Here is a 23,262-nt window from a genome sequence, read left to right on the forward strand (position 1 = left end):
TATGTGGTTCACTCACGTTCCCCAGATCATTATCCTTGATAGGTCTTTGCAGACACGGTGTCTCCGTCTCAATGGATTGGAATGTGGAAGGTACAGTGATGCAAATCGGGGGAGCCATCTTTAGCTGCGAGCATCAAGTCACCTTTAGTGTCTTACTTTAAAATTCAATTCGGGTTTCCAGCTGGTGGATTAAAAATCATCATTCAACATCAGTAAAGCCTATGGAATCTTGAGTTTCACAAATAGAGGCATTGAGTACAAAAGCAGGGACGTTATCCTGAACCTTTGTAAAGCTCTGGTTAGGCTCCAACTGGAGTATTGCATCCAATTCTGGTCTCCACACTTCAGGAAGGATGTGAAGGTCCTTGAGAGGGCGCGGAGGAGATTTACCAGGGTTCCAGGGATGGGGGAATTTAGCTACAAGGGTCAGGTTGGAAAAGCTGGGTTTGTTCTCCTTGGTGGAAGCAGAGATGATCAATGACTTCAAGAGGAAGTTGGACGGGCGCCGAAGAGAAATAGACTTGCGATGGAAGGGGGGGGGGTTACGGGAATCGAGCGGGGGAGTGGGACTGGCCACATGGCTCGGCGGAGAGCTGGCATGGGCTCGACGGGCCAAACGGCCTCTTAGTGTGCCCTAGATGACTCCATGGCCCTTTCTTTCCCCGGGACGACTGGGGGGATGGACAAATAAAGGCCCACAGCCCACGAATGAACTGGAAAAGAAAATAGAAAAATATGGCGCATTCACTCCTCTGGCATTGAGCCTGTTTCCCAGCATGCACTGGGAGCTCTTTGCTCCTCCCTCCCTCCCTTACCCAGCCTTCGGTCGCAATGATTCTCGGGAGTTGTAGTCCCCAGTGGGACTACATGTCCCACAATTGCACGGCGCCGGGTGGAAGGAGGTGGCCCGAGTGAGCATGCGCGGCGCGGGCTTTGCCCCACCCCCCTCCCCTCCCCTCCCCTCCCCCACCTTCGGCGGCCTCTGCGCCGGCGTCACAATGCCGCAGACGGCACGTGCTCCGGGGATCACCATGGGGACTCAGAGGCGGTGGGAAGCCAACCCAGCCGAGAGGGCTGCAGCGGCGGGAGAGCACACAGAGAGCTGCAGCATGGTTTGAGCACTCCACGGGGAATCTCCAGCACCTCACACTCAGTTTCTGTAAGTGGAAATCGCACGTTTGCAGAAAAAAAAAGAAAAAGCAACAGAAAAAAAAATCAGGGCAGCATGCATTTTTTTTGTCAAAAGAAAGAACCCATCCATTCCCCCCCAAAATGTGTAACTCAATTCCTTTGACACTGGGCTCATCAGGGGGGGAGGAGGTGGGGGTGTGGTTTGAACCCGCACTGCCCTCGTAATAATCCTGCTGCAGGAATGCTGCTTTGTTGGAGGTGCCATCCCCTTCCGATGAGAGCACGTTTGCCAACCGCACCAGGCACAGATGAGGTGCCCGGCTGTTTGGGGAGGGTCTGACGAAGGGGGCGTTCCCCCATCCCCCAGCTGTCCCTTGCACGTCAAGATCAATTGGCCGCAGGGCACCACCGCCGGACCGGCCTCAGCTGGGATTGAGATGTTTCTGAGGGGCGATCAGGCGATGTGCTTGCGTGTGTCCCCCTCGGCGGGATTTTTCATGGGTCCGTTGAAAGCGCCGTGTCAGTGAAACTTTCTGCGGGAGGTTTATGGGATGTGGTGGAGTTCTATTCTCAACACACAAGTTCTCCCTGTGGATTGTTTCTGAGAGATGCCATAAGGACGTAAGAAATAGGGGCGGGAGGAGGCGTTACGACCCCTCAAGCCCGCTCCGCCATCCAGTAAGACGATGGGTGAACTTTGACCTTCACCTTTCCACCCACTCCCCATATCCCTTGATTCATAGGTTTGCCCTAGAGTCCAAAAATCTATCGATCTTAGCCTTGAATATACTCAAGGACTGAGCATCCACAACCCTCTGAGAGGAGAAATTTCTCCTCATCTCCGTCCGCAAAAGCCATCCCCTTATCCTGAGACCACGCCCCCACGGTCAAAACTCTCTAGCCAGGGGGGAAACATCCTCCCAGCATCTAGCCTGTCGAGTCCTCTCAGAACCCTATACCTTTCAATGAGACCACCTCATTCTTCTAAACTCCAGAGAGTTTGGACCCATTCTACTGAATCTCTCATCATAGTATCAATCTAGTAAACCTTCATTGCACCCCCTCTAAGACAGGTATATCCTTCCATAGGTAGGGAGACCAAAGCTCTATATAGTTGTAGCAAGCCTTCCTTCCTCTTGTATTCGAGCCCTCTTGCAATAAAGGCCAACATGCCATTTGCCTTTCTAATTGCTTGCTGTCCCTGCATGCTACCTTTCTGTGATTTTTGTACAAGGACCTCCAGAACCCCTCTGAACATCAGCATTTAAAAGTTTCAGGCCATTAAAAAAAATATTCCATTCTTCTGTTCGTCCAACCAAAGTGAATAACCTCATATTTTCTCCACATTATACTCCATTAATAGAGATTGTAAATAGCTGAGGCTATAGCACTGATTGTTGTGGCACTCCACTGGTTGCATTATACCAACCTGAAAATGCCCCATTTATCCCGACTCTTTGCTTCCTGTCCGTTCACCAATCCACTATCCATGCTAATATATCACCCCCAACTCCATCTTGTGTATTAGCCTTATGTGTGACACCTTATCAAATGCCTTTTGAAAATCCAAGTATACTACATCTACTGGTTTCCCTTTGTCTACCCTACTAGTTACATCCTCAAAAAACTCTAATAAATTTGTCAGACAAGATTTCCTCTTCATAAAACCGTGTTGACTCTGCGGAATTATATTATGATTTGCTCAGTGCCTTGCTAATAAATTCCAGCATTTTCCTGATGACTGCTGTCAGGCTAACTGACCTGTAGTTCCCTGTTTTCTTGAATAGTGGCGTTACATTTGCTATCTTCCAATTTTGTGGAATCTAGGGAACTTTGGAAAATCATAGCCAGCACCTCCACCGTCTCTGCAGCTGCCTCTTTTAATACTTTAGGATGCAGGCCATCTGGTCCAGGGAACTTGTCGTCTTTTAGTCCCATTGTTTTCACTAGTACTTTTCCTCTACTGATACTAATTACTTTAAATTCCTCACTCTCATCAGCCCCTGAATCCCCACTATTTTTGCATTCTGTGTCTTCTACTGTGAAGACAGATCCAACATATCTGTTTAACGTCTCTGCCATTTCCTTATTTGCCGTGATAATTTCTCCTGTCTATACCTCTAAGGGACCAATATTTACTTTAGCTACTCTCCTCCTTTTTGCATACTTGCAGAAGCTCTTACAATCTTTTTTTATATTTCTTGCTAGTTTACTCATTCAAATTTTTCCCAATTTGTCATTCTTTTGGTCATCCCATCCTCAACTCTCCAATCCTCAGGCTTTCTATTACCCTTGGCAACACTATAAGCCTGTTATTTTAATCTAATACTTATAATCTTGATGACTTTCACCAGCCATGGATGAATTTTTTTCTGAATGGAATATATTTTCATTGACAAATTTCAATTATTTCTTTAAATGTTTGCCACTGCTTATCAATCTCCATAACTTTTAATCTGTTTTCCTAATCAACTGTAGTGAACTCGCTCCTCATGTCTATATAATTGGCATTATTCAAGTTTCAAAGTCTTGTTTTGGATTTAAGTATGTCACTCTCAAACAGAGTAAAATTCAATCATATCATGATCACTCTTCCCCAAAAATCCTTTACTATGAGATTACTAGGTTGAGAATGTCATGGATAGCACATTTCTAAATGTGACCACTCTGCAGCTTAAGGATGTGCAGGCAGAGAAGCAATGGGTGAGTGCCAGGCAGTTAAGGAAGACTAGACAGGTAGTGCAGGAGCCCCCTGAATGCAACTTGCTCTCCAACCAGTATTCGGTTCTGGATACTGGTGAGAGTGATGGTTCCAATGGGGTCTACAGCCAGAGCCTAGAACACAGCACCATGGCTGGCTGTACAGTGGGCGGGAGCCGGATTGTTTTTAATTCATTCATGCGATGTGGGCATCGCTGATGAGGCCAGCATTTATTGCCTATCCCTAATTGCCCTTGAGAAGGTGGTGGTGAGCTATCTTCTTGAACCACAGCAGTCCATGTGGGGTAGTTACACCCACAGTGCTGTTAGGAAGGGAGTTCCAGGATTTTGACCCAGCGACAGTGAAGGAACAGCAATATAGTTCCAAGTCAGGATGGGTGTGCGGCTTGGAGGGGAACTTGCAGGTGGTGGTGTTCCCATGAATCTGCTGCCCTTGTCCTTCTAGATGGAAGAGGTCGTGCGTGTTGCCTCCAAGGTGCCAGGGTCAAGGATGTTACTGAGCGGCTGCAGAGCACTCTGAGAGGGGAGGGTGAACAGCCAGAGTTCAAGGTCCATATCGGTACCAATGACATTGGTAGAAAGAGGGATGAGGTCCTGCAGCAGATTTTAGGGAGTTAGGAAAGAAACTAGCAAGGAGAAACTCAAAGGTAGTAATCTCCAGATTACTCCCAGTACCGTGCATTAGTGAGTATAGAAATAGGAGGATAGAGAAGATACCATACGACAATATGAATGAGGAGCAGAAGTAGGCCATTCAGCCCATCAAGCCTGCTCCGCCATTTAATAAGATCATGGCTGATCTGTTTAAGTCTGGAATTCCACACTCCCATCTACCCCCCGATAACCTTTGATTCCCTTTCCGAACAAGAATCTATCTACCCTCGCCTTAAAGATATTCACTGACCCTGCCTCCACCACCTTCTGAGGCAGAGAGTTCCAAAGTCGCACAACCCTCAGAGAGAAAACAATTCTCCTCATCTCTGTCCTAAAAGGGTGACCCCTAATTTTAAAACAGTGCTCCCCAGTTCTGAACTCACCCACAAGAGGAAACATCCTTCCCACATCCACCTTGTCAAGACCGTTCAGGATCTTATATACTTCAGTCAAATCTCCCCTCACTCTTCTAAACTCCAGTACAAACAAGCCCAGTCTGTCCAACCTTTCCTCATACGACAACCCCCTCATTCAGGTATCAATCTAGTAAACCTCCTCTGAACCGCCTCCAATGCATTTACATCCTTCCTTAAATAAGGAGACCAAAACTGCACACAGCATTTGAGATGTGGTCTCACCAATGCCCTGTACAACTGAAGCATAACATCCTTACTTTTATTTTCAATTCCTCTCGTAATAAAGGATAGCATTCCATCAGCCTTCTTCTTTAATACTTGCTGTACCTGCATACTAACCTTTTGTGACTCATGCACTAGAACACCTAGCTCCCTCTGCACCTCAGAATTCTGCAGTCATTCTCCGTTTAAGTAATACTCCGCTTTTTTATTTTTCCTGCCAAAGTGAACAACTTCACATTTACCCACATTATACCCCATCTGCTAGATTTTTGCCCACTCACTCAACCTATCTATATCAGTCTGCAACCTCCTTATGTCCTCTTCACAACATACTTTCCTACCTATCTTTGTGTCATCTGCAAGTTTAGCTACCATGCCATCGCTCCCCTCATCTAAGTCATTGATATAAATTGTAAAAAGTTGAGGCCCCAGCACACACCCCTGCAGGACTCCACTCTTCACATCCTGCCAATCAGAAAAGGACCCATTTATGCATACTCTCTGTTTTCTGCCAGCCAGCTAATCTTCTATCCATGCTAATATGTTACCGACTACACAATGAGCTCCTACTTTGCACAATTACATTATATGTGGCACCTTGTCAAATGCCTTCTGGAAATCCAAGTACAGTACATCAATGGGTTCCCCTTTATCCACAGCACATGTTACTCCTTCAAAGAACTCCAATAAATTGGTTAAACATGACTTCCCTTTCACAAAGCCATGCTGACTGTTCCCGATTACCTTGAGTTTTTCTAAATGCCCAGCTATAGCCTCTTTGATGATCTATTCTAACACCTTCCCCATGACAGACGTGAAGCTAACTGGCCTGTAGTTACCTGTTTTCTGCCTCTCCCACTTCTTGAATCAAGGGGTTATATTTACTACTTTCAGTCTGATGGAACCTTTCCAGAATTGAGCGGATTTAAAAAAATTAACACCAACGCAGCTACTATCTCATTAGCCCCTCTTTTAAGACCCTCGGATGAAGTCCATCAGGACCTGGAGACTTGTCAGCCCACAGCTCCATCAGTTTGCTCAGTACCGTTTCCATGGTGATTGTAATTTCACCAAGTTCCTCTCTTCCTTCCACCTCCTGATTTACAGCTATTATTGGAATGGTTTTTGTATCCTCAAAAGTGAAGACAGAAGTAAAATATTTGTTCATTTCATTTGCCATTTCCTTATTATCTACTATTAACTCCCCATTCTCACTCTCTAGAGGACCAACACTCACTTTACTTACTCTTTTACTTTTTAAATACTGCAGAATCTCTATCTATCCATTTTCACATCTCTAGCCAGCTTCCTCTCATACTCTAATTTTTTTCTCCTGATTAACCTTTTAGTTCATTCTCTGCCATTCTTGATATTCTGACCAATCATCCGACCTGCCACTCACAATTATATGCTTTTTCCTTAAGTTTGATGCTTTCCTTAACTTCTTTAGTTAACCACGGATGGTCGGTCCTCCCCTTAGAATTTTTCTTTACAGTAGGAATATACTTATTCTCAGTATTCTGAAATATCCCCTTAAATGTCTGCCACTGCTTCTCTATTGATCTGTCTCCTAGCCTAATAACCCAATTCACTTCAGCTTGCTCAGCTTTCATACCCACATAGTTGCCCTTATTTAAGTTTAAAATACTAGTCTTAGACCCACTCCTCTCTCATTCAAACTGGATGTAAAATTCATTCATATTGTGGTCGCTGCTACCTAAAGGTGCCTTTACTCTGAGGTTGTTAATTAATTAAGATGAATGTGTGGCTGGAGAGATGCGATACAGGAGGGAGGGCTTTCGATTCCTGGGCCATTGGGACTGGTTCTGGAGAATGTGGGACCTGTACAGGCTGGACGGAGTGAACATGAATAGAACTAGAACCAATGTCCTTGCGGAGTGATGATTTGGGACAAAGTTAAGGTCTCTTGGGCAAATGCAGGTTAATTAGGGAAAGGTAACAGAGATTTGTACGGGGCAAATCGTGTTTGACTAAAATAAAAGCAGAAAAGGCTGGAAACACTCAGCGGGTCAGGCAGCATCTGTGGAGCGAGAAACAGAGTTAACGTTTCAGGTCAGTGTGACCTTTCAACAGAACTGGGAGAGGTTAGAGACATAACAGGATTCCAGCGAGTACAGAGACAGGGCAGAGATCAAGGTCCCAAACACTCCTTCCAGGTGAAGAAGCGATTTATTGGAAATTTTTTCAATTTAGTATACTGTATTCGCTGCTCATAATGCGATCGCCTCTACAATGGGGAGACCGAGGAGAGCTGAGTGACTGCTTTGCTTTGATCTGTCCTGTCTATATGAAGGTTAAATTCCCCCTTTGATTATTGCATTACCTTTGTTCCAAGCTCCCATTATTTCTTGATTAATATCACAGAATTTTTTTTTATTCATTGATGGGATGTGAGCATCGCTAGCAAGGCCAGCATTTATTGCCCATCCCTAATTGCCCTTGAGAAGGTGGTGGTGAGCTGCCTTCTTGAACCGCTGCAGTCCGTGTGGGGTAGTTACAGCCGCAGTTCTGTTGGGAAGGGAGTTCCAGGATATTGTGTGAGATGAAGTGAGGTATAAATACTCATTCCCTCTGTACATTCTAAGAACATATGAACATACGAATTAGGAGCAGGAGTGGTCCACTCGGCCCCTCATGGCTGAACTGATTACTCTACATTCCCACCTACCCCCGATAACCTTTCACCCCCTTGCTTATCAGGAATCTATCTAACTCTGCCTTAAAAATATTCAAAGACTCTGCTTCCACCGCCTTTACAGGAAGTGAGTTCCAAAGACTCACGACCCTCTGAGAGAAAAAAAATTCTCCTCATCTCTTTCTTAAATGGGCGACCCCTTATTTTTAAGCAGTGACCCCTAGTTCTAGATTCTCCCACAAGGGGAAACATCCTTTTCACATCCACCCTGTCAAGACCCCTCAAGATCTCATATGTTTCAATCAACTCACCTCTTACTCTTCTAAATTCCAGTGGATACAAACCCAGCCTGTCCAATTTTTCCTTGTAAGACAGCCCATCCATTTCAGATATTAGTCTAGTAAACCTTCTCTGTACTGCCTCCAACGCATTTACATCCTTCCTTAAATAAGGAGACCAGTATTGTACACAGTACTCCAGATGTGGTCTCACCAATACCCTGTATAGCTGATGCATAACGTCTTACTTTTGTATTCAATTCCCCTCGCGATAAATGATAACATTCTATTAGCTTTCCTAATTACATGCTGTACCTACATACTAACCTTTTCGATTCATGCACTAGGACACCCAGATCCCTCTGTATCTCAGAGCTCTGCAATCTCTCACCATTTTGATAATATGCTTCTTATTTATTCTTCCTGCCAAAATGGACAATTTCACAATTCCCACGTTATACTCCATTTGCCATGTCTTTGCCCACTCACTTAACCTATCCATATCCATTTGTAGCCTCCTTATGTCCTCTTCACAACCGACTTTCCTACCTATCTATGTGTCATCAGCAAATTTAGCAACCATACCTTCGGTTCCTTCATCAAAGTCATTTATATAAATTGTAAGACGTTAAGGCCCCAGTGCAAATCCCTGTGGCACACCACTCGTTACATCTTGCCAACCAGAAAATGACCCATTTATGCCTACTCTCTGTTTCCTGTTAGCTAGCCAAACTTCTATCCTTGCCAATATGTTACCCCCCTACACCATGAGCTTTTATTTTTTGCAATAACCTTTGATGTGGCACCTTATCAAATGCCTTCTGGAAATCTAAGTACAACACATCCACCGGTTCCCCTTCATCCACAGCACATGTAACTCCCTCAAAGAACTCCAATAAATTGGTTGAACATGATTTCCCTTTCACAAAACCATGTTGACTCTGCCTGATTACCTTCAATTTTTCTAAGTGCCCTGCTATAACATCTTTAATAATAGCTTCTAACATTTTCCCTAAGTATGTTAAGCTAACTGGCCTGTAGCTTCCTGCTTTCTGTCTCCCTCCCTTTTTGAATAAAGGAGTTACTTTTGCAATTTTCCAGCCTAGTGGAACCTTCCCTGAATCTCGGGAATTTTGGAAAATTAAAACCAACGCATCAGCTATCTCACTAGCCACTTCTTTTAAGATCCTAGGATGAAGTCCATCAGGACCCGGGGACTTGTCAGCCCACAGCTACAACAATTTGTTCAGTACCACTTCCCTGGTGATTGTAATTTTCTTGAGTTCCTCCCTCCCTTCCATTTCCTGATTTACAGCTAATACTTGATGTTACTTGTATCCTCAATAGTGAAGACTGATGCAAAATATCTGTTCAGTTCATCTGCCATCTCCTTATTATCCATTATTAATTCCCCAGACTCATTTTCTATAGGACCAACGCTCACTTTGTTAACTTTTCTTTTTTAAATATCTATTGAAACTCTTACTATCTGTCTTTATATTTCTGGTTGGTTTCTCTGGTACTCTAATTTTTCCTTCCTTATCAATCTTTTAGTCATTCTTTGCTGTTTTTTATATTCTGTCCAATTTTCTGACCTGCCACCCATGTTTGCACAATTATATGCTTTTTCTTTAAGTTTGATACTGTCTTTAACTATTTTAGTTAACCACGGATTGCGGGTCCCCCCTTGGAATTTTTCTTCCTCATTGGAATGTATCTATTCTGTGTATTCTGAAATATCCCCTTAAATGTCTGCCACTGCATCTGTATAGAGCTATCCCTTAATGTAATTTGCCAGTTTACATACTCTGCTTTCATGCCCTCATAATTGCCCTATTTAAGTTTAAAATACTGGTCTTGGACCCACTCTTCTCTCCCTCAAATGGAATGTAAAATTCAATCATATTATGTTCGCTGCTACCTAGGAACACCTTAACTATGAAGTCATTAATTAATCCTATCTCGTTGCACAATACCAGGTCTAGTGTAGCCTGCTCTCTGGTTGGCTCCAGAACGTACTGTTCCAGGAAATTATCCCGAAAACATTGTATGTACTCCTCATCTAGGCTACCTCTGCCCATCTGATTTTTCCAGTCTATACGTAGGTTAAAATCCCCCATTATTATCGCTGTACCTTTCTGACAAGCTGCCATTATTTCTTCCTTTATACCCCATCCTACAGTGTGGTTGACCTTAGGCGGCCTGTACACCACTCCCACAAGTGACTTCTTGCCTTTAGGATTTCTCATCTCTACCCAAACTGTTTCTACATCCTGGTTTCCTGAACGTAGGTCATCCCTCTCTATTGTGCTAATACCATCATTAATTAACAGAGACACCCCTCCACATTTTCCTAGCGTCCTGTCCTTCCTAAATGCCATGTATCGTTCAATATTCAGGTCCCAATTATGTCATCCCTCAGCCATGTCTCTGTAATGGCTAGCAGATTGTACTTATTTATTTCTATTTGCGCTCTCAGTTCATTTGTTTTGTTTCGAATGCTACGTGCATTCAGATACAGAGCCTTTAGTTTTGTCCTTTTATTATTTTTGTAACCTCTAGCCTTATTTGTTGATTTACTCTTAGATTTGTATGCTCTGTCCCTTGCTGTCATAGTCTGTTTATCATTTTCTATATTAATACCTTACTTTCAGGGCGCGGGGGTTGGGGAGGGAGGGTGTGGGTGTTGTAGTTAATACAGAGGAGGACTGTGAGAAAACACAGGAAGATGTTAATAAACTTGCAGAACGGGTGCATAATTGGCAAATGAGCTTCAACGTAGGTGAGTGTGAGGTGGTACATTTTGGTAGGAAGAAGAAGGAGGTCACATACTCCTTGGAAAATAAGTGTCTAAATGGGGCAGAGGGGCAGAGGGATCTGGGAGGTACAGATACAGACCACCAAAAACTAATGATGCAGGTTCATACAGGCATAAGAAAGCAAAGGTAACACTGGGGTTCACTTCTGGATGGATGGAGTTGAAGAGCAGAGATATTATGTGAAAATTATATAGAACTTTGGTTAGACCACACTTGGAGTACGGTGAACAGTTCTGGTCTCAGCTGCTTCCTTTGAACAGAGGCCCAACCAGTCCCCATCCACCGCCACCCTCCTCTGCCTGGCTGAACTTGTTCTCAAGAACACAAGAAATCGGAGCTGAAGTAGACCATTCGGCCCATCGAGCCTGCTCTGCCATTCAATACGATCACGGCTGATCTTGGGCTTCAATTCCACTTTCCCACCCACTCCCCATATCCCTTGATTCCCTGAGAGACCAAAAATCTATCTATCCCAGCCTTAAATGTATTCAATGATGGAGCATCCCCAACCCTCTGGGTCAGAAAATTCCAAAGATTCACAAACCCTTTGAGTGAAGTAATTTCTCCTCATCTCAGTCCTGAATGATTGTCCCTTTATCCTGAGACTGTGTCCCCGTGTTCTAGATTCCCTGATCAGTGAGAACAATCTCTCAGCTTCTACCCTATCAAGCCCTTTCAGAATCTTGTATGTCTCAATTAGATCAACTCTCATTCTTCTAAACTCCAGAGAATATCGGCCCAATTTACTCAGTCTCTCATCATAGGACAACCCAACATCCCAGGGACCAATTTAATAAATCTTCACTGCACTGCCTCCAGTGCAAATACATCTTATCTTAAATGTGGAGACCAAAACTGCACACAGTTTCCAGGTGCTGTCTCAATATAGCCCTGTACAATTTTAGGAAGACTTCTTTATTCCTGTACACCAATCGCCTTACAATAAAGGCCAACATGCCACTTGCCTTCCTAATAGCCTGCTTCACCTGCATGTTAACTTGGTGCGGTCCTTGTACAAGTACCTCCAAGTCTCTCTATCAACACTTACCAGTTTCACACCTTTTAAAAAATATTCTGCTTTTCTATTTTTATGATCAAGGTGAACAAGTTCACACTTCCCCACATTATACTCCATTTTCTATCTTGTTTTCTATCTTAGCCTGTCTGCATCTCTTTGCATCCTCCCTCTACATCCTCACCATAGCTTACCTTTCCACTGAGCTTTGTATCATCAACAAACTTAGATACATTACTCTCTGTCTCTTCATACAAGTCATTAATATAGAGTGTAAATAGCTGAGGCCCCAGCACTGATCCTTGCAGCACCCCACTATTCACTGCCTGCCAACTTGAAAATGCCCCATTTATGCCCACTCTCTGTCCATGCTAATATATTACCCCCAACACCATGAGCCCTTATCTTGCCTATTAATCTTTTATGTGGCACCTTATCAAATGCCTTTTGGAAATCCAGGTATACTACATCTACTGGTTCCCCTTTATCTACCCTACTACTTACATCCTCAAAAAACTCTAATAAATTTGTCAAACAGGATCTCCCTTTAGTAAAACCATGCTGACTTGTTTTAATCATACTATGTTTTTCCAAGTGCAATGTTAAGACTTCTTTAATAATAATTTCCAGCATCTTCCCAACGGCTGATGTCAGGCTAACTGGCCTGTTGTTCCCTATTTTCTCTCTACGCCCTTCCTTGAAAAGCAGTGTAACATTTGCCAACTTCCAATCTGATGGGACCATTCCTGAATCTAAGGAATTCTGGAAAATCATAGCCAGCGCATCCACTATCATTGCAGCTACCTCTTTTAAAACCCTAGGATGTCAGCCATCTGGTCCTGTGGACTTGTCAGATTTTAGTCCCTCAAGTTTCTGCAATACCTTTTCTCAGCTGATATCAATATCCTTAATTTCCACACTCTTTTTAGCCCCTAGGTTACTGCCTCTGGTATGGAACTTGTGTCTTCTACTGCGAAGACAGGCATAAAATCTTTGTTCACTGCCTCTGCCATTTCCTCATTCCCCATGATCATTTCTCCTGTCTCTGCCAACATCTAGTAGACCAACATCTACTTTAGCTACTCTCTTCCTTTTTATCTACTTTTAAAAGCTCTCACAATCAGTTTCTATATTGCTGGCCAGTCTAACTCTCATATTCCATTTTTTCCCTTTTTATCAACTTTTTGGTGGCCCTTTGCCGGTTTCTAAAACACTCCCAATCCTCAGACTTGCTACTATTTTTTTGCAACATTGTAAGCCTCTTCTTTTAGTCTATTACTCTCCTTAACTTTCTGAGTGAGCCATGGTTGGGTCTTTCTTGATGAGTTTTTGTTTCTGAACAGAATGTACTTCTGTTGAACCCTTTGAATTGTTCCTTTAAATGTTTCCCACTGTTCATTTACTGCCATACCTTCCATTTTTTCCCCATTAACCTCAGCCAGTTCTCCCCTCATACCTTCATAATTGGCTTTGTTTAAGTTTAAGATTCTTGTTTGTGATTGAAATGTGTCACTTTCAAACTTCACATGAAATTCAATGGTATGATCACTATTTCCCACTGGATCTTTTACTATGACATTGCTTATTAACCCTGCTTCATTACACAATACGAGATCGAAGATAGCTTTATCCCTAGTTGGTTCTATAATGCATTGCTTCAAGAAACTGTCACGAAAACATTCCACAAACTTATCTTCTAGACCACTGTAGCCAATTTGATTGTTCCAGTCAATATGAAGATTAAAGCCCCCACAATTAATACATTACCTGTTTTACATGCTCCAATAATTTCCTGTTCAATCTTCTGTTCAGTAATATAACTACTGTTAAGGGACCTGTAAACTACTCCAACCAGTGTTTTCTGGCTTCTGCTATTCCTAATTTCCACCCAAACTGATTCTACTTCATGAACTTCTGAGGCCAGATCCCTTCTTATTAATGTCCTTATGTCATCCTTTACTATCAGGGCTACCCCTCCTCCTTTGCCAGTCTGTCTCTCCGATTGTGTACCCTGGAATATTCATTTCCCAACCTTGATCTCCTTGTACCCAAGTCTCGGTAATGGCAATTAGATCTAGATCATTTACCTCTGTTCGTACAGGGGAGTGAGTTACAGACTGGAATCAAATCGAGGGGGTCGTGTGGTTTACATATAAAATAACAGATACCAGGGAGTGAGTTACAGACTGGAATCTAATCGAGGGGATTGGGTGGTTTATACATTGAATAACAGATACCCGGGAGCGAGTAACAGATTGGAATCTAATCGAAGGGATCGGGTGGTTTATATAAAGAATAACAGATACCCAGGACTGAGTTACAGACTGGAATCGAATCGAGGGGTTCGGGTGTTTATATACAGAATAACAGATACCCAGGAGTGAGTTACAGACTGGAATCTAATCGAGGGGTTCGGGTGGTTTATATATAGAATTTCAGATACCCGGGAGTGAGTTACAGACTGGAATCTAATTGAGGGGTTCGTGTGGTTTACAGATAGAATAACAGATACCCAGGAGTGAGTTACAGACTGGAATCTGATCGAGGGGCTCGTGTGATTTATATAGAGAATAACAGATACCCGGGAGTGAGTTACAGACTGGAATCTAATCGAAGGCTTCAGGTGGTTTATATAGAGAATAACAGATACCCGGGAGTGAGTTACAGACTGGAATCTGTTCGAGGTGTTCTGGTGGTTTATATATAGAATAACAGATACCCGGGAGTGAGTTACAGACTGGAATCTGTTCGAGGTGTTCGGGTGGTTTATATATAGAATAACAGATACCTGGGAGTGAGTTACAGACTGGAATCTGATCGAGGGATTCGGGTGGTTTATATATGGAGTACCAGATACCCGGGAGTGAGTTACAGACTGAAATCTAACCAAGGGGTTCGGGTGGTTTAGATATCGAGTAACAGATACCCGGGAGTGAGTTACAGACTGGAATCTAATCAAGGTGTTCGGGTGGTTTATATATAGAATAATAGAGATCCGGGAGTGAGTTACAGACTGGAATCTAATAGAGGGGTTCGGGTGGTTTATATATAAAATAACAGATACCCGGGAGTGAATTAGAACATTACAGCGCAGTACAGGCCCTTCGGCCCTCGATGTTGCGCCGACCTGTGAAACCATCTGACCTACACTATTCCATTTTCATCCATATGTCTATCCAATGACCACTTAAATGCCCTTAAAGTTGGCGAGTCTACTACTGTTGCAGGCAGGGCGTTCCACGCCCCTACTACTCTCTGAGTAAAGAAACTACCTCTAACATCTGTCCTATATCTATCACCCCTCAACTTAAAGCTATGTCCCCTCGTGTTTGCCATCACCATCCGAGGAAAAAGACTCTCACTATCCACCCTATCTAACCCATTGATTATCTTATATGTCTCTATTAAGTCACCTCTCCTCCTCCTTCTCTCCAACGAAAACAACCTCAAGTCCCTCAGCCTTTCCTCGTAAGACCTTCCCTCCATACCAGGCAACATCCTGGTAAATCTCCTCTGCACCCTTTCCAAAGCTTCCACATCCTTCCTATAATGTGGTGACCAGAACTGCACGCAATACTCCAGGTGCGGTCTCACCAGAGTTTTGCACAGCTGCAGCATGACCTCGTGGCTCCGAAACTCGATCCCCCTACTAATAAAAGCTAACACACCATATGCCTTCTTAACAGCCCTATTAACCTGGGTAGCAACTTTCAGGGATTTATGTACCTGGACACCAAGATCTCTCTGTTCATCTACACTACCAAGAATCTTTCCATTAGCCCAGTATTCTGCATTCCTGTTACTCCTTCCAAAGTGAATCACCTCACACTTTTCCGCATTAAACTCCATTTGCCTTCTCTCAGCCCAGCTCTGCAGCCTGTCTATGTCCCTCTGTACCCTACAACATCCTTCGGCACTATCCACAACTCCACTGACCTTAGTGTCATCCGCAAATTTACTAACCCACCCTTCTGCACCCTCTTCCAGGTCATTTATAAAAATGACAAACAGCAGTGGCCCCAAAAGAGATCCTTGCGGTACACCACTAGTAACTAAACTCCAGGATGAACATTTGCCATCAACCACCACCCTCTGTCTTCTTTCAGCTACCCAATTTCTGATCCAAAGCTCCAAATCACCTTCAACCCCATACTTCCGTATTTTCTGCAATAGCCTACCGTGGGGAACCTTATCAAACGCCTTACTGAAATCCATATACACCACATCCACTGCTTTACCCTCATCCACCTGTTTGGTCACCTTCTCGAAAAACTCAATAAGGTTTGTGAGTTACAGACTGGAATCTAATCGAGGGGTTTGGGTGGTTTATATATAGAATAACAGATACCTGGGAGTGAGTTACAGATTGGAATCTAATCGAGGGGTTTGGGTGGTTTATATATAGAATAACAGATACCTGGGAGTGAGTTACAGATTGGAATCTAATCGAGGGGTTCGGGTGGTTTATATATAGAATAACTGATACCCAGGAGTGAGTTACAGACTGGAATCTAATCGAGGGATTCGGGTGATTTATATAGAGAATAACAGATACCCGGGAGTGAATTACAGACTGGAATCTAATCGAGGGGTTCGGGTGGTTTATATATAGAATAACTGATACCCAGGAGTGAGTTACAGACTGGAATCTAATCGAGGGGTTCGGGTGGTTAATATATAGAATAACAGATACCCGGGTGTGAGTTACAGACTGGAATCTAATCGAGGGGTTCGGGTGGTTAATATATAGAATAACAGATACCCGGGAGTGAGTTACAGACTGGAATCTAATCGAGGGGTTCGGGTGGTTAATATATAGAATAACAGATACCCGGGAGTGAGTTACAGACTGGAATCTAATCGAGGGGTTCGGGTGGTTAATATATAGAATAACAGATACCCGGGAGTGAGTTACAGACTGGAATCTAATCGAGGGGTTCGGGTGGTTAATATATAGAATAACAGATACCCGGGAGTGAGTTACAGACTGGAATCTAATCGAGGGGTTCGGGTGGTTTATATATAGAATAACTGATACCCAGGAGTGAGTTACGGACTGGAATCTAATCGAGGGGTTCGGGTGGTTTATATACAGAATAACAGATACCCGGGAGTGAGTTACAGACTGGAATCTAATCGAGGGGTTCGGGTGGTTTATATATAGAATAACAGAAGATTTGGGAGCTGTTTAAAGACCTTGTGAGGTATCAGGGCTGAGCAGGAAGCAGATTGTCCATCAGTTGACATTGTGGAAATGATACTGTGGAGATCAGCGCCACAGGTCTGAGGGCTGGAGCTGGGAATGGGATGTCAAGTGAGACATTGACTCCAGGCAGGAGTGACGGAGAGATGGGAGACTTCGATAGAAAACCATCTCTATCATGAAATGTGTCACTCACCGTCAGTCTTCGCTGAAAAACAAGACTTCAGACCATGTTAGGGACCGATAGAGAGAGAGAAATTGCTCTAACTAATGTTTTTCTGACCGTTGAAGGAATCAGACAGACACATGGAACCTGCGAGGATCCGAACGCCTTCGCCAGTGGCCATCAACTACGCAGAACGTGCAGCAACTGAGGTAGGGCACTATTCCCTTCGCTTCCTTCCACACTGTACCTAGTGTGAATTGAGAGTTAACACTCCTGGTGTGCACTGGCAGCACACCATTGGAAAACTGGGCCATCACTCCCTGCCTCCCGCCCAGCTCCCCATCCTGTTCAAATGGGATTTTAAGCCCATTAACAGGAACATAAGAAATACAAGCGGGAGTAGGCCATTCAGCCCCTTGAGCCTCCTCCGCCATTCAGTATGACCATGGCTGATCATCTGCCTCAACTCCACTTTCCCTCCCGCTCCCCATATCATTCGCATCCCTTAGTGCCCAAAAATCTATCGCTCTCAGTCTTGAATGTATTCAACGAGGGAGCATCCACAACCCTCTGGAGTCGAAAATTCCGAAGATTCACAACCCTCTGGAGTCGAAAATTCCGAAGATTCACAACCCTCTGAGAGACAAAATGCCTTCTCATCTGAGTCCGCAATGGCCGACCTCGTCCCTGAGACTGTGCCTCCTAGTTTTTGACTCGCCAGGTAGCAGAAACAGCCCCTCAGTATCTACCCAGTCAACCTCCTTCAGAATTTTATACATTTCAGTGAGATCACCTCTCATTCTTCTAAACTCAGGGAATATAGTCCTCGTCTACTCAATCTTTTCTCACAGGACAATCCCCTCATCATAGGAATCAGTCCAGTGGGCCTTGGCTGCACTCCCTCTAAGGCAAGTATCTCCTTCCTTTGGGAAGGAGACCTATAGTGTGTACAGTTGAGCAAATGCAATGGAAATCCTGTGCACCGTAAGAGCGAGGAGAGTCCGAGCGAGGGGAGACAGACTGCAGGCCGCAGACCAAAAGAGGGGTTAAGTCCCAGACAGCGCGGGGGTGGGGGGGGTGGAGGAGCGGGGGGGGGGGGTGGGGGAGCGGGGGGGAGGGAGTTCAGACTGTGGGCACAGAAGGGAGATTGTGAGCAGCCTGACATAGCTATTGGAACCCTTCTGAATTTTCATGCCCTCTACCAGGTTCTACACTTTAAAACATTCTCAAACTGGAGCTAGCAACCCGGAGCGAAGAAACAGCAAGGGGCAGCAAACATTGGTGGGAATTGTTTATAGGCCACCAATCAGTAGTGGTAATGTTGGGCACAGTATAAATCAGGAAATTAGAGGTGCATGTATCGGGTAATACAGTAATAATGGGCGACTTCAATTTACATTTAGACTGGGTAAACCAAATCAGCACTAATGCTGTGGAGGTTGAATTCCTGGAGTCTGTACGGGATGGGTTTCTGGAGCAGTACGTTGAAGGACCAACTCGGGATTGGGTTATTTTAGATTTAGTGTTATGTAATGAGAAAGAGCTGAGTAATAACCTTGCTGTAAGCCTTTGGGAAATAGTGACCACAATATGATAGAATTTTACATTAAATTTGAAAGTGATGCAGTTCATTCTGAAACGAGGGTCTTAAATCTGAACAAAAGGAAACTATGAAGGTATGAGGGACAATTTGGCGATGGTGGATTGGGAAAATACACTAAAAGATTTAATGATAGACAGGCAATGGCGAGCATTTAAGGAAGCATTAAATGGTCTGCAAAAAATATGCATTCCTCTAAGACACAAAATGGGTTTATAGAGATAGTGGATGCATTGGTGACTATCTTCCAAAATTCTATAGATTCTGGAAAGTAGCAAATGTAACCCCACTGTTTAAGAAAGGAGGGAAAGAGAAAACAGAGAACTACAGACCTGTTAGTTTGACGTCAGTAATAGGGAAAATGTTAGAATCTATTATAAAAGATGTGATAATTAGACACTTAGAAAATAATGATATGATTGGGTAGAGTCAACATGGATTTCTGAACGGGAAATCATGTCTGACAAACCTGTTTTTGAGGATGTTACTTGTCGCCTAGATAAAGGAGAACCAGTGGATGTAGTGTATTTGGATTTTCAGAAGGCTTTTGATAAGGTCCCACACAGGAGGTTAATGAACAAAATAGAGCACATGGGATTGGGGGTAATATACTGCAATGGATTGAGAATTGGTTAACAGACAGAAAGCAGAGAGTAGGAATAAACGGGTCATTCTAAGGATGGCAGGCTGTTACTAGTGGAGTACCATAAGCATCAGTGCTTGGGCCCCAGTTGTTCACAATCGATATAAATGATTTGGATATGGGGACCAAATGTAATATTTCCAAATTTGCTGATGACACAAAACTAGAAGGGAATGGTGAGTTGTGAGGAGGATGCAAGGAGGCTTCAAGGGGACTTGGACAGGCCACGTGAATGGGCAAGAACACGGCAGATGAAATATGTGAATAAGTGTGAAGTTATTCACTGTGGCAGAAAAACAGAAATGCAGAGAATTTCTTAAATGGTGAGAGGTTGGGAAGTGTTGATGTCCAAAGGGACCTGGGTGTCCTTGTTCATGAGTCTCGAAAAGCTAACCTGCAGGTGCAGTAAACAATTAAGAAGGCAAATGGTATGTTGGCCTTCATCACCAGAGGATTTGAGTACAGGAGTAAAGATGTCTTGCTGCAGTTTTTTAGAGCTTTGGTGAGACTGGACCTGGAGTACTGTGTACAGTTTGGGTCTCCTTATCTCAGGAAGGATATACTTGCCATAGAGGGAGTGCAACGGAGGTTCACCGGAATAATCCCTGGATGGCAGAATTGTCTTAAGAGGAGAGATTGAGGAAACTGGCCCTGTATTCTCCAGAGTTTTGAAGAATGAGAGGTGATCTCATTGAAACGTACAAAATTCTTACAGGGCGTGACACGTTTTTTTTTTAATTCATTCATGGGATGTGGTCGTCGCTGGCCAGGCCAGCATTTATTGCCCATCTCTAGTTGCCCTTGAGAAGGTGGATGTGGATAGGATGTTTCCACTGGCTGGTGAGTCTAGAACAAGGGGACACTGTCTCAGAATAAGAGGCAGGACATTTAAGACTGAGATGAGGAGGAATTTCTTCACTCAGAGGGTGGTGAATCCCTGGAATTCTCTACCCCAGAGGGCAGTGGAGGCTCAGTCATTGAGCGTGTTCAAGATAGAAATCGATAGATTTCTGGATACTAGCGACATCAAGGGATATGGTGATAGTGCGGGTAAATGGCGTCAAGCCATGATCTAGTTGAATGGCGGAGCAGGCTCGAGGGGCCGAGTGGCCTACTCCTGTTCCTATATTCCTAGAGTCTGGGCAAGGGCCGGGGGGTGGTGGAGGTGGCAGGAGAGAGCCTGAATAGTGAGGGAGGGAAGGGCCATGGAATTGAAAGACAGCTTGTGCTTCAAGTCCTCAGGCATGATTTGGAGGGTGGGCACACAATGCCACGTGGAGCAGGATGGCGAGATGGGACGCAGGGCAGGGGATGGGTGCTGTGCACAAGGTTAGTATGGGATGGGCTCACCATAGGCTGTGGAGGGGAGGAGGGGGGATCACAATGGGGCCAGGGTGGGGAGGGGGGGTACATTGGGAGTGGGAAGCGATGGGGCGGAGGGGGATGGGAAGTGATTAGGGAACCATGATGGGCAGATCACGGCAGGAATAGGGAAGCAGGTTGGGATGGGGGGGGTGGGGGAACCAGGATTGGGACGGGCTTTGAGAGAGAGGAAGTTTTGCCCTGGGCCCGACTCTCATTCCCCTCTCCTTTCTCTTTCCGTCTCGTTTCTCCAGGTATCCCGCACATCGGACGCGTTTAAGATCTCCGAGGCCGAGACCACGTCCGTCGACGACCTGGACAATCTCCTGTCGCTGGCTCAGGAGATCGTGGCCACCCACCAGGCGCCGGCGGCCAGCAAGCGAGACTCGGACACCGTCTGTGTCTTCAGGTCCCCCGAGGCCTCGGTGGCAGACACGAGGAGGAGGGGCAGCGACGGCGGCGGTTTCAGCAGCCGGTGCAAGGACAGCGACGCGGAGCCGAAGGCGCAGGCCAAGTCGCCGGACGAGCTGGATCTGTACTGCGTGCTGGACCAGCGCTCGGAGGCCGAGCCCAGCGCCTCGCACCTCCGGCTCCGCTGCTTCATCGGCGGCACGACCAGGTCCTGGAGCGAGGGAGGGCCGCAGCCGGCCTTCGACTGCAGCCCCGCTGGCCTGCCGCCGGCGGCCCAGGCGGCAACGTCCACCCACTTCCTGCAGGACCTGCCTTCCTCCACCGCCGTCAGCGAAATGTACCGGGCGGCCGAATCGATCTGGGAGGCCGAGCTCTCAGTGCTCTCCCACAGCGATGATTACTGCTCAATGTCCAGCCCGGTGCTCGAGGCCTCGCCCAATGACCTGCTCTTGGACAACCTGACCGTCGCCTTCGCCGACAGCCCGCCCCTATCGCCCCACCATTCCCAGCTGCAAGTCAGCAGGCCCGGGTCCCGGCCTCCACCTGACTGTAGCTGCGACCCCTGGCTCTGCCCCGAACCACTCCACAGCCCCAGGCCCAGCCTCGGGACCTGCCAAGGGCCACTCCACAGCCTCGGGCCTAGCCACAGCCCCAGGCCCAGCCTCGGGACCTGCCAAGGGCCACTCCACAGCCCCGGGCCCAGCGTCGGGACCTGCCAAGGGCCACTCCACAGCCTCGGGCCCAGCCTCGGGCCTAACCACAGCCTCGGGCCCAGCCTCGGGACCTGCCCCAGGCCCATCCACAGCCTCGGGCCCAGCCACAGCCCCGGGCCCAGCCACAGTCCCGGGCCCAGCCCTGGGCCGAGCCACAGCCCCCGGCCCAACCATGGGCCGAGCCCCAGCCCCGGGCCCGGCCTCAAGCCTAGCCACAGCCCCCCGCCCAACCTCGGGCCTAGCCACAGCCCCGCACCCAGCGTCAGGCCAAGCCACAGCCCCCCGCCCAGCATGGGGCCTAACCACAGCCCCCCGGCCAGCAGCAGGGCAAACCACAGCCCCCCAGCCAGCATGGAGCCTATCCACAGCCCCCCAGCCAGCATGGAGCCTAACCACAGCCCCCCGGCCAGCATGGGGCCTAACCACAGCCCCCCGGCCAGCTCCGGGCCTAGCCAGGGCTCACTCTCCACCAGCCTCCACCACAACTTTGAGCCTAGCCACAGCTCCAGCCGTAGCCTTGGCACTGTCCGCAACCTCGGCACTGTCCGTAGCCTCGTGCTTGCCCACAATCCTGGGCCTAGCCACGACTATAGGGTGAGCCACAGCACCGAGACCAGCTATAGCCCCAGCCTCAGTCTCATCCGGCCCGGATCGCAAATCAGCGTGCACACAGCCGGCACTATTGGCCCTTTCCCCTTAGCTAAACAGTATGGGAGGACCAGGAGCCTGGAGACCCAGGAGCCATCACATGGGATGACCTCAGAATACTTCAGGAGACAGCGGCTGACCAATGAGGAACAGACAGCAGCCCAGTATTTCAACCCCACCGACTATGGGACCGTATACATGGAGAACTTGTACCCGCCAGAAGAAAAGAAGAGCTGAGTACAGGCGGATGAAAGGACAAGAGGCTGGGTGTTTACGGTGGGGGGAAAGATTTGTAAATAACCGGCTTAAAATAAAAGAATTTTTTTTTTCCCTTTCTGACCAGGACTTTGTCTTGGCCCCTAATTAAGATCTTTAGCATGTTCAACATTGTCTCTCTGCTTTTTTTTTCTTTGCTATGCCCTCCTCCAATTGGACAGTACCTCGGCGAAAGAGGCCATTCAGCCCATCGTCGGGAATTCCAGAGCTCGGGGCTCCAGGCAGCTGAAGGCACGGCCGCCAATGGTGGAGCCATTAAAATCGGGGGATGCTCAAGAGGCCGGAATTAGAGGAGCGCAGAGATCTCGGAGGGTCGTGGGGCTGGAGG

The 23,262-nt window shown here is 46.1% G+C and overlaps 1 protein-coding gene across 1 annotated transcript; it reads left to right on the plus strand.

Moving 5' to 3' along the window:
• Positions 1-1,029: 1,029 nt before the first annotated feature.
• On the plus strand, positions 1,030-22,957 carry LOC137349101 (uncharacterized). Its single transcript, XM_068014444.1, has 3 exons — positions 1,030-1,159; positions 17,407-17,490; positions 21,141-22,957. Exons 2-3 carry the CDS (start codon positions 17,422-17,424, stop codon positions 22,893-22,895), a joined length of 1,824 nt encoding a protein of 607 aa, XP_067870545.1. The 5' UTR covers positions 1,030-1,159; positions 17,407-17,421; the 3' UTR covers positions 22,896-22,957.
• The last annotated feature ends 305 nt before the right edge of the window (positions 22,958-23,262 follow it).

The sequence above is a fragment of the Heterodontus francisci genome, chromosome 34, assembly GCF_036365525.1.
Source record: "Heterodontus francisci isolate sHetFra1 chromosome 34, sHetFra1.hap1, whole genome shotgun sequence".
In the NCBI taxonomy this organism is placed as follows: Eukaryota; Metazoa; Chordata; class Chondrichthyes; order Heterodontiformes; family Heterodontidae; genus Heterodontus; species Heterodontus francisci.